Source organism: Physeter macrocephalus, chromosome 13, assembly GCF_002837175.3.
Source record: "Physeter macrocephalus isolate SW-GA chromosome 13, ASM283717v5, whole genome shotgun sequence".
Classification (NCBI taxonomy): domain Eukaryota; kingdom Metazoa; phylum Chordata; class Mammalia; order Artiodactyla; family Physeteridae; genus Physeter; species Physeter macrocephalus.
The window spans coordinates 66,962,028-66,973,880 of record NC_041226.1 but is presented as its reverse complement, the minus strand read 5'-3'; the positions used below and the strand labels follow the sequence as shown (position 1 = coordinate 66,973,880).

Sequence of the window (11,853 nt, the reverse complement as noted above, 5' to 3'; positions counted from 1 at the left end):
TGGATATGTTTTCATTTACCTTGGGTAGACAACTAGGAGTAGAATTGCTGGGTTGTATGGTAACTTTGCAGCTGTACCATCTTACATTCCCACCAGCAATGTATGAGGGTTCCAGTTTCTCCACATCCTCTTTAATGTGGGAAGCAGTCAGCCATGAGAGCAGGCTGCGGAAGTGCCAGGCATGCCGCCGCTGCTCGAAGGGACTGTCCCTACTTGTTCCATTCCTTGTTCCATTCCATGGGAGGTAAATCACCAGGGCCCAGAGATCAGAAAGAATGTAAAATGAGATAAGCAAAGCTGTCTCCCCCCTGCACATGCAGGTTATTTTTGATGATTCTGGGTTTATGGGTTTTCTCCCAGGGAAGTTAACCTTGAGCCAAGACAGTCATTAGATAATGTAAACCACCATCTGGCAACCTTCCCTTTTCTAGTCTATATAATCTGCAGCTGTAGCACAATAAAATCTGCCCTGCAACCAGCAGTTGTCTTGGTCCTTCTGACCCCATTCGTCGGTGCTGTTTCAGTCCCTTACCCCTTCCCTTCTGACCCTGGGCGGCTCAGTCTTCCTCGTCCGGCTGGTCCGCGGCAAGTGGTGCCCGAACAGCGACATGAAGCGTGAAGGTAATTAAAAGAAAAAGTGCAGGTAAGAGAATGCTTATGCAAAATATGTGTGGCCACGAGTAAAAGTGAAACTAATAGCTGCATAAGGCAATAGTCAGAAGTAAAATAAGATGGGACAAAAGGGCTCAAAGGAGCGTGAATTATTTGCTCAGGTTTTACTTTCGATGCTTAAAGCTTGGGGTAATAAAGTTTTTACCTCACAGTTGACTGAGTTTTTAGAGTATATTTATGATGTATCTCCCTGGTTTCCTGATGGCGGCTCTGTTGACATAGAAATCTGGCAGACAGTTGGAGACGATTTAAAAAATTATTGAGTCTCGAGGGCCTACTCATACTCCTGTTCTTACATTTAGTTTGTGGAATCTGATAAAAGAATGTTTAGATTCTTCTCTTGATAGTGTTGATTTGAATGTAAAGTCAGAAAAACAAGCCTTCTTCAGAAGATAAAACTGCCTTAATGGCTTCTGCACCGGCACTTCCTAAATCTAGGGAACTTATTAATTTTGACATATCAGATGAAGAGGAACATTTCGATTTAACAGATGAGGCTTTTAAACACGAAAGAGAAAAATATCCTGAGGATGATTTTCTGATGGCTATGATAGATAAGTCAGTGAAAAAGCTGCAGATTAGTAAGGACTGTCTTTCTCAAAAATCTACATCTGTAAAAATGCTCAGTCCCTTGCAGTGTGCTGTACAAGGAGCAATAAAACGAGGAGAAGATCCTATTTTCTGTTGTCCTGTCATAGAAAGACCTGATCCTAATAATTCTCAACAAGCTATTAGGGAGCATCAGGCTCTTCCTTTTAAAGTTTTGAAAGATTTAAAATCTGCCTGTGCTCAGTATGGGCCCACTGCTCCTTTTACTACTGCTATGGTTGACACTATTGCAGAAGCTCTTCCCCCCACTGATTGGAAGCTCTATTGCACGAGCTTGTTTGAATGGTGGAGATTATTTAATATGGAAGTCTGATTTTTATGAACGGGCTGCTGAACAAGCAGAAAAGAATGCTGCCCATAATATTCCTGTGGATTATCATATGTTGGTGGGTGAAGGGCCGTATATATCGTTACAAGATCAGTTGACTTATCCGTTTGTTGCATATCCTCAAATAAATCATCTGGTGTTGCAAGCCTGGAGAAAACTACCTTCTGCTCATAAAACTGAAGATCTTTCAAAAATTAGACAGGGACCTGATGAACCATGTGCTGATTTTGTAGATAGATTGTTACAGGCGGTGGGGAGACTCATTGTGGATTGACCCACTGGTACAATTGTAGTTAAGCAGCTTGCTTTTGAAAACGCTAATAATGAGTGTCAGGCTGCGATTCGGCCTTGGAGAAAATGGGGAACATTGGAGGACTATATTTGCCTTTGTGCGGACATTGGGCCTGCTTATATACAGGGTGCTGCTATGGCTGCAGCATTAACTAAAGTGGGGTTTAGAAACAATCAAAAGAAAACAAAGACTTGTTTTAAATGTGGAAAGGCAGGTCATTTTGCTAGAGAATGTAGATCTTTTAATTCTAACCCTAGTCCTTCCTTCCCTGTTCAGAAACCTCCAGATGGTCGGAAAATCCCTGGTGTTTATGCCCTAGATGCAATAGGGGAAAACACTGGGCACGAGATTGTCGCTCACTGACCCACAAGGATGGGACACCACTGTCGGGAAACTCCTCCCAGGGCCTTCTTCGGCCCCAACAAACAATGGGGGTGATGTCTGTGTATCCTCCTCAAATTATCAATCAGACATTAACCAAGAACAAAAACATGCAATATCCTTGCTCTCCAGAGCAACACCAGGAAGCACAGGACTGGACCTCAGTGCCTCCGCCCGACAGGTAGTAACTCCTGAAGTGGGTCTTCAGGCCCTCTCTACAGGCATCTATGGACCTTTACCCAAGGGTTTGATGGGACTATTATCGGGAAGAAGTAGTGTCACCAGGAAAGGTTTAACTATTATGCCAGGAGTCATAGATTCTGACTATGAAGGAGAAATAAAAATCATGGCACAAACTATTAAAAATATAATATTTCTCCTGGTGATAAAATTGCACAATTGCTACTTTTGCCCTTTGTACCTCATGGAAAAATTTTACAACATCAAAAGAGAGGAACAAAGTCTTTTGGATCATCTAATGCTGCCTACTGGATTCAGAAGATAAGGAAAGAACGTCCAGAAATGAAATTTACCATTAATGGAAAGGTTTTTTCGGGTTTGTTAGAGACTGGAGCTGATGTCTCTGTTATGACGCAGATGCACTGGCCTAAATATTGGCCCATTAGTCCTACTATTACAGAACTTCAAGGAATAGGACAAAGTTCTTCTCCTATGCAAAATAGTCAGTCATTATTATGGCAAGATAGTGAGGGCCATTCAGATACTTCCAGCCTTATGTTTTGCCTGGGCTGCCTTTCAACCTCTGGGGCCGAGATATATTAAAAGAAATGGGAGTATTACTTTATAGTCCAAATTCTCAAGTCTCTAATATGATGTTGGATCAAGGATTTCTTCCCACAAAAGGGCTGGGAACAAATGAACAAGGAACTGTCTATCCTATTGATGTGAAAATAAAAAATGATAGATAAGGTTTGGGTTTTTTTGTTTTTTTTTCTTTTGCGGTACGTGGGCCTCTCACTGATGTGGCCTCTCCTGTTGCAGAGCACAGGCTCCGGGCGCGCAGCGGCCATGGCTCACGGGCCCAGCCGCTCCGCAGCATGTGGGATCTTTCCCGGATCGGGGCACGAACCTGTGTCCCCTGCATCGGCAGGCGGACTCTCAACCACTGCGCCACCAGGGAAGCCCTAGGTTTGGGTTTTTCTTAGAGGCCTTGGATTCTCCTCCACTCACTGCTGATCCAGTTACTTGGCTGACTGATGACCCTGTATGGGTGGACCAATGGCCCCTCACAAAGGAGAAATTAGAAGCTGAAGAACAATTATTACTGGAACAATTACAATTAGGGCATTTAGAAATTTCCAGTAGCCCTTGGAATACTCCTATTTTTATTATCAAGAAAAAATCTGGGAAATATAGGTTATTACAGGATCTAAGAGCTGTCAATAAAACTATGCTAATAATGGGAGCTCTTCAACCAGGCCTACCCTCTCCAACAGCCATACCACACAATTATCATCTTTTAGTTATAGATTTAAAAGATTGTTTTTTCACTATTCCTTTGTTTTCTGAAGATAGAAAACATTTTGCTTTTAGCTTGCCTTCCTTAAATTTTAAAGAACCCATGAGGTGATTTCAATGGAAAGTATTGCCTCAGGGCATGGCAAATAGTCCTACATTATGACAAAAATATGTGGCTCAGGCCTTGACTCCTGTGAGAAAAAGGTTTCCAACGTTATATCTCATACATTATATGGATGATATACTTTTAGCCACTGATAATATTTCTTTATTAGAGACTGCTTTTCAATTTTTACAACAATCCTTACAATCATTTGGCTTGGTCATTGCCTCAGAAAAAATTCAAAGACAATCTCCGTTTTTATATTTGGGTAAATATATAGATGGCACTACTATTAGGCCTCAAAAACTGCGAATTCGAGTTGATAATTTAAAAACGTTGAATGATTTTCAGAAATTACTTGGAGATATTAATTGGCTAAGGCCTTCCTTAAAACTTACTACTGCTCAATTACAGCCTTTGTTTGATATTCTTAAAGGTGATTCAGATCCTTCATCATCACGCTCCATGACTCCAGAAGGCTTCCAAGCATTACAAATAGTTAATAGAGCTATTACCTCTGCGCAATTAACTCGAATACATACTCACCTACCAGTTTCTTTAATTATTTGTCCAACACCCCATGTGCCCACAGCTGTTTTATGGCAGACTACTGGAGTTATTGAATGGATTCATATGAAAACTATACCCTCTAAAATTATTAACGCTTATTATGAACTTATTAGTAATTTAATAATGCAAGGTAGAACTAGATGCTTACAACTTATAGGAATAGAACCTTCTCAAATTATTATCCCTTATTCAGTTAGTCAACAAAATTGGCTTTTTCAACATAGTAATGAATGGGGACTTGCTCTTGCAGGATTTCCAGGAAACCTAGAATGTCATTATCCGACTGATAAGATAATTCAATTTAGTAAAAATAATCTTCACATTTTTCCTTCTATAATCCAACAACACCCTCTTCCACATGTACCTTTGGTTTTTACAGACGGGTCCTCCTTAGGAGTGGCTACTGTAATCATTGATGATGGAACGAAACTAATTGAACAAACTTCTTGACTTTAGCTCAACGTGTTGAACTGTATGCTGTCATTATGGCTTTTAAACATTTGCCTTCTATACCTTTTAATTTGTTTTCTGATAGTAAATATCTTATTAGCTTATTGTTTCTTCTGGAGACTGCGACCACAGGACATACTAATGATCCTGAATTATCATCCTCTTTTCGTCTACTCCAGCAACTCATACGCTCTCATGATGGTCCTATTGCAGCTTTACATATTCGTGCACACTCTAATCTCCCTGGTCCTTTAACAAAAACTTAATGCAGCTGCAGATAGTTTGACTCATACTAAATATAATTTTTTTCCTATCCATTCCTCTCCCGATGCTAAAGCTTCTACCCCTTCACTCCATTCTCCCTCTTACCATGAATGGTTATTGTATTGCATTCATTATCTTCATACTGTTGATACTCATGGTCCATATCCTGGACACCCTCATGTTATGGTAAGTTATGATGAAACTGCTTCACAAGCAGCACAACAATCACATGCTTTACACCATCAGTCAGTAGCTACATTACGCAAACAATTTTCCCTTACTCATGAAGCCGCCCGACAAATTGTTAAGCAGTGCCCACAATGCTTACCTCACCTTCCTGTTCCGCATTATGGCATTAATCCTCGTGGATTATTACCTAGTCATTTATGGCAAATGGATGTTACTCATATCCTATCTTTTGGGAAATTACAGTTTTTTCATGTCACTATTGATACTTATTCTGGTTTCCTCTGTGCTACAGCACAGACCAGAGAGGCTACTAAACATGTTATTACTCATTTATTACATTGTTTTGCATTTATGAATATTCCTAAAATTATAAAAACTGATAATGGGCCTGCTTATACCAGTACTGCTTTTGCAAAATTTTGTGATTCCTTACAAATTACTCATATTACAGGTATTCCATATAATCCTCAAGGACAGGGCATTGTAGAACGTGCACACAGATCCCTAAAACTAACTATTGAAAAAATAAAAAAGGGGGAATTATATGGAACCACACCATACAACCTTTTGAATCATGCATTATTTATTTTAAATTTTTTGACTTGATAAATTTGGCCGTTCTGCAGGAGAAAGATTGTTGACTGAGCGAACATTGACAGCATCCGTTCCAGAAGTTCTTTGGCGGGATCCATTGACCAATACCTGGTATGGTCCGGATCCCGTCTTGATCTGGGGGCAAGGTCACGTGTGTATCTTTCCCAGATCTGCGCCCGGTCCTCGTTGGCTTTCTGAACGTCTAGTGAAGCAGATAGATGGCTCGTCACAACGCCCGACTGATAAAGAAAATGCAGAAACTTCACATTTCTCCAAAGAAAGCAACAGTGACCGTATCAATCGAGAAAAAGAAGAAGAAGAGACCACTTGCCAGGACGACTCAAGGGAGTGATGTTCTAACCTGGGGACAAATTAAACAGTTGGTTTCACGAGCTCAAGAGTTAGTGAAACAACAGAATAATCCTGTTACACCTGTAACTTTATTTTTGGCTATGTTGGCAACCATTTCATGTGTTCCCTCTGTTAATGCAGCAACTTACTGGGCCTATGTACCTGATCCTGAACTGTTACAACCCATATCTTGGTCTGAAGCAGAGTTTCCTGTATTTTACAATGATACTGTTTATGGGCCTCTTATTGGGAATATAAAACAAATCAATATGTCTGTAAATTATACTAACTGGTTTAATACCTATCCTGTCTGTCTTAGCCCATTGAATCTGGAAACTGGATGTGTAAAGGCTATTAGTTATGAGCATACAGATGTTTATGAGGAAACGGATCAATCAATTGGTTTGTCAGGCTCTCCAGGCATCCTTCATTATACAGGAACCAACATTACTCTTACATGCCCGGCTACCAGCCAACGAGAGGATCTTAAGGATACCATCATTTGGTATAAAAATGGGCAACCTCTTAATATTAGAGGTCGAATCTCATACGCTTCACCACTTAGGGATTCCACTATTAACTATAACCAAGGTTACGGGTGAAGATTCAGGAAATTATTTCTGTATGAAGCGTTTACCTGGAGGACAAGGGGTACTTATAGCTGGACATAAGGTTACTATTCTTAACAGAAAATCAAAAAATCAATTTCCTCCTTTTATGACCGTTAACTTTCCTGAATCCAATTTTGAATGCTGCAATGCATCTTGGAATAATAACCAAATATGGTGTACTATAGATTATACCAAGGGGTCAGTTCTTATCTCTTCTATTCCCGTCATAGATAGGTTTATTACATTTCAAAAGAACTGGGACATATGGAAACTAGCTCTAACTTATTCCAATATGCCTGTTATAACTTGTGTTGCTCCTCCATATACACTTTTGATTGGTTCTATTAACATTGTTAATTCTTCCAAAGGAGGGTATAATATTAGCTGTGTTAATTGTATTTTTGGCAGTTGTATGTTCCCTTCTGCAGGAGCGCAGTCTGTGCTTATACTAAAGCAACCCATGTATGTTATGGTGCCTGTACATCTGAAAGAACCTTGGTATGAAAATACTGGAGTACAGGCATGGGTGGAACTCTCTAAAGCCTTGCAGGGAAGGAGACGCTTTATTGGGTGGCTAATAGTAAGTTTACTTGCCTTGGCTGTTCTGTCTGCTACCGCGGCTACTGCCGGTCTTGCTCTTTCACAGAGTATTAATGATGCTCACTTTGTTAATCAGTTATCTCAAAATACCAGTCTTGCTTTATCTTTACAAAGTCACATAGATTTACAGGTTAATAACAAGTTAGATGAATTTAAAAACGCAGTTTGGGGGATTGGAGATCAGATGGCAGCATTAAAATTGAGGATGCGTTTAGCTTGTCATGCAAAGTATACATGGATTTGTGTTACTCCTTATAAGTATAATGACTCTATTTGGGAATGGGAAAAAGTAAAAATGCATCTGCTGAGTGTTTGGTCAGATGATAATATTAGTCTTGATCTTAAGAAGTTAAATGCTGAAATTCAGGGTATGCAAAATGCACATCTTGATGATATTTCGCCAGAAGATGTAATGCATACTTTACTAGATCATTTAAAGTGGTTAAACCCTCAGTCTTGGATTACTGGAAGGTTGTCAGGATTTATTACCCTGGCCATGATTTGCCTATTTTTGATAATAATCTTCTCATGTCTGTTTCGTATCCTCATGCAACAATATACTACTCTCGGCACTAAGCTTCATGGAATAATTTTTCAGCAAAAATTAAAAAATAAAAAAGGGGGACCTGTGGGAAGCAGTCAGCCGTGAGAGCAGGCTGCGGAAGTGCCAGGCATGCCGCCGCTGCTCGAAGGGACTGTCCCTACTTGTTCCATTCCTTGTTCCATTCCATGGGAGGTAAATCACCAGGGCCCAGAGATCAGAAAGAATGTAAAATGAGATAAGCAAAGCTGTCTCCCCCCTGCACATGCAGGTTATTTTTGATGATTCTGGGTTTATGGGTTTTCTCCCAGGGAAGTTAACCTTGAGCCAAGACAGTCATTAGATAATGTAAACCACCATCTGGCAACCTTCCCTTTTCTAGTCTATATAATCTGCAGCTGTAGCACAATAAAATCTGCCCTGCAACCAGCAGTTGTCTTGGTCCTTCTGACCCCATTCGTCGGTGCTGTTTCAGTCCCTTACCCCTTCCTTTCTGACCCTGGGTGGCTCAGTCTTCCTCGTCTGGCTGGTCCGCGGCACTTTAACACTTGTTATTGTCTTCTTAGTTATAGTGTTGAACCATTTAAGATCAGTAAACAAGTGTAGAAAGAGGTCTTACAACATCTCCCCCGTGTTTGTAAGCTCTGTGCCTGGCCTAGTGGTTGTGCACCTAGAAGGCACTCCCTAAACATCTGTTCAATGAATGAAAATAAAACAAAAACCCAAACCATTTATTTGTATGTTGCCTTAGATTTTAGGTTTTTACAAAGTGCATTCACAAATTCTAAGGCTCAAAATTACACTATAGGAAGTAGAAAGAATGGGCATTTCCCATTTTAGACCTGAGAAATTTAGGTAATAAGTGAAGCATCTAGATTGCTGGTCCCCTGGCTTCATATCCAGTCTTCTCTGTACAATTTAACACTGATTTTTCAATATGTCTTTTAAATACCTTATTAACGTTCAGGAAAGAATGCTGAGAAGTTTGAAAAGCTCTTAGTTTAAAAAAAGACAGCAGAAGCTGAAGGGACTGAGTGTATTTGGCAGTTTGGAGACAGCTAATTATGGTCCTGAGATAGTTGTGGGGATGGGAGAGAACAGTCTGGGGAAGCCTGACAAAAGAAGTCACTAGACTTCCAACTTTAGCAAGAAATCTCTTCATCTTTTGAAGTAGAACTAGTAGTTGAGCATTTGCAGGGCTGGAAAATGTAGGGAATGTCAAAGAGAGCTCTAAATCTGATTTAGATTATGATTATGTAGATTGTAGATTGCATTTTCTGAGAAAGAGCCAACACCAGAAAGTAGGTAATTGAAAAGTTACAATTTTCAGGGAGTTCGCTGGTGGTATAGTGGTTAGGACTCTGCACTTTCACCGCTGTGGCCCGGGTTCAATCCCTGGTCAGGGAACTAAGATCCCACATGCTCCCACATGCTGTGTGGTGTGGCCCAAAAAAAAAAAAAAAGTAGTATAATAAATCCCCATCATGCCTATCAATTGAAAATTATCAACATTTTGCCATTCTTATATGTTTGATTTATAAAAAATGTTTGACTACATTAAGGCTTTTTTAAAATTTTGGCTGTGTTGGGTCTTTGCTGCTGCACGGGGGCTTTTCTTTAGTTGTGGCGAGCGGGAGCTACTCTTTGTGGTGTGCAGGCTTCTCATTGCAGTGTCTTCTCTTGTTGCGGAGCATGGGTTCTAGGCGTGTGGGCTTCAGTAGTTGTGGCTCACAGGATCTAGAGTGCAGGCTCAGTAGTTGTGGTGCACGGGCTTAGTTGCTCCGTGACATGTGAGATCTTCCCGGACTAGGGATCGAACCCGTGTCCCCTGCATTGGCAGGCAGATTTTTAACCACTGCACCACCAGGGAAGTCCTTTTTAAGGCATTCTTTAAATGTCATTTTCCCTCCAGCTTTATTAAGGTATAACTGACTATCAAAACTTGTACATATTTAAGATGTACAGTCTTACGACTTGATTTATGTATACATTGAGAAATATTCACCACAGCTAAGCCAGTCAACATAATCATTTCATACCTTAACCATTTTCCTTTTTTTCCTTTCTATGTTGAGAACACTCAAGATCTACTCTCTCAGCAAATTAAAATACACAGTACGATATTGTCTATTAAAGCCACATTGCTGTACACCAGTTCTGCAGAACCTATTCATCTTGCATAACTGAAGCTAAAAGCCATTATTAATAACACTATTTTAGCCAAGGTATATGCGAAAGTATTAATAATAATGGGATCTTGTTATAAGCATTTGATCTTCCTTCATTTAGGGTGAAAGGGAAGAGAAACTGCTGAGCTGGTAAGATAGCCACACAAATAACTAAACACGAGTGGGAGCCCAAGATTTTGTTCATTCAATCCTACAGTCATTCTTTCATTCAAACCATGTATTCTAGGTACTTTCCACACACACTGTCCATCCACCAGTGAGACAGACCATACTGGACTCAGACTTGAGTCCAAATCAGGATTCATCATTTACTGATTCAAAGACTTTGGACAAGTGCTGTGCTTGAGCCTCATTTTTCTCATCTGGACAATAGGGATAATAATACCTTCTTGAATAGGGCATTGTTAGGGTTAAAGTGGAAGTAAGGTCCCCAGAAATGCGCATGACCTGTTTTCTGTAACGTGCCACTGTTATTTATCTAGGCTCTGAGCACACGAAGCATACGGCAGTCTCTCTCTCCCAGTATCCCCCTTTCCCAGTCTTCAAGGGCAGCAAAAAGCATACAGAGGTCCCTCGCACAGTGTAACGTGAGATGCCAAAAGGCTGTCCCCAGTGACAGCATGCATTCATCTTCCAAAATCATCTGAGCTCCTCTAATCTTCTTCTACCTTTCTTTAAGTCTTTGTAGCTCTACAAACATAATCTGGGCTAAATCCTGCTTTGTGTTGGCCTCAGGTTGTGTTGTCAAACCCAAGTTCCAGTACCCAAGGCACAGTGATGCCAGATAAACCGAAGTGTCCAAGTTCTGAGCAGAGAAAGGTTTATCCTCCTTGATGGATTTCAGGGGAGGATTTTTAAAGGCAAGGTGGGGGAGAGAGTCCAGGGTACTAACTTGAGGATTATCTTTTATTCAGCCGACGTGCTGAGGACTTAAACCCTGTAGCTCAGAGATAGCTCCAAGGGTCTGCTCCCAAGAGGTAATGGAGGAGGCAGGATATATAGGAGTTTTTGCAACAAAACCCAGGTAGTCAGAGCATCAAAAGATTACTGTTAATTAAAGAAGACCAGACATCTGAAGTTAATGAATTTACCACTTTTTTTTTTTTTTTTTTTTTTTTTGGCCTCAGAGCATCAAAAGATTACTGTTAATTAAAGAAGACCAGACATCTGAAGTTAATGAATTTACCACTTTTTTTTTTTTTTGGCCGTTCTGTGAGGCTTGTGGGATCTTAGTTCCCTGACCAGGGATTTAACCTGTGCCCGCAACAGTGAAAGCGCAGAGCCTAACACTGGACCTCCAGGGAATTCCCTAGCGCTTTCCTATGTATGTGAAGATGCAAGAGTCTGGGCTTATTGAAATCACCCCTTTGACATGCACATTAACTATCTAGGGCCAGTATCCCCTTTTTCTCCATCCTGAATTCCCTCAGGGTGCACACTTGGGGGTGGCTGCAGTGGCTGAGGGCTTGATGCCCCGATATTCTTAGTTTACTGATACGGCAGGCGGCATTCTTCCACAGTACTGCAGCCAGCTCGTGCACTGTTCTCTGATTGGTTCACGGTGAGTTAACACAGTGGTGGCACAGGGGTTATCAGCATCAGTCCTTAGGCTCCAGCAGGTCTGGAGGCT

The 11,853-nt window shown here is 40.7% G+C and overlaps 1 protein-coding gene across 1 annotated transcript; it reads left to right on the top strand.

The window, feature by feature from the left end:
• The first annotated feature begins 245 nt into the window (after positions 1 to 245).
• On the top strand, positions 246 to 8,488 carry LOC112064783 (endogenous retrovirus group K member 7 Env polyprotein-like). Its single transcript, XM_024123208.3, has 2 exons — positions 246 to 643; positions 5,964 to 8,488. Exon 2 carries the CDS (start codon positions 6,643 to 6,645, stop codon positions 8,140 to 8,142), a length of 1,500 nt encoding a protein of 499 aa, XP_023978976.1. The 5' UTR covers positions 246 to 643; positions 5,964 to 6,642; the 3' UTR covers positions 8,143 to 8,488.
• The last annotated feature ends 3,365 nt before the right edge of the window (positions 8,489 to 11,853 follow it).

Coding starts and splice junctions, on each gene's coding strand:
- LOC112064783 (XM_024123208.3), top strand. CDS start 6,643: ATGAGCATACAGATGTTTATGAGGAAACGGATCAATCAATTGGTTTGT.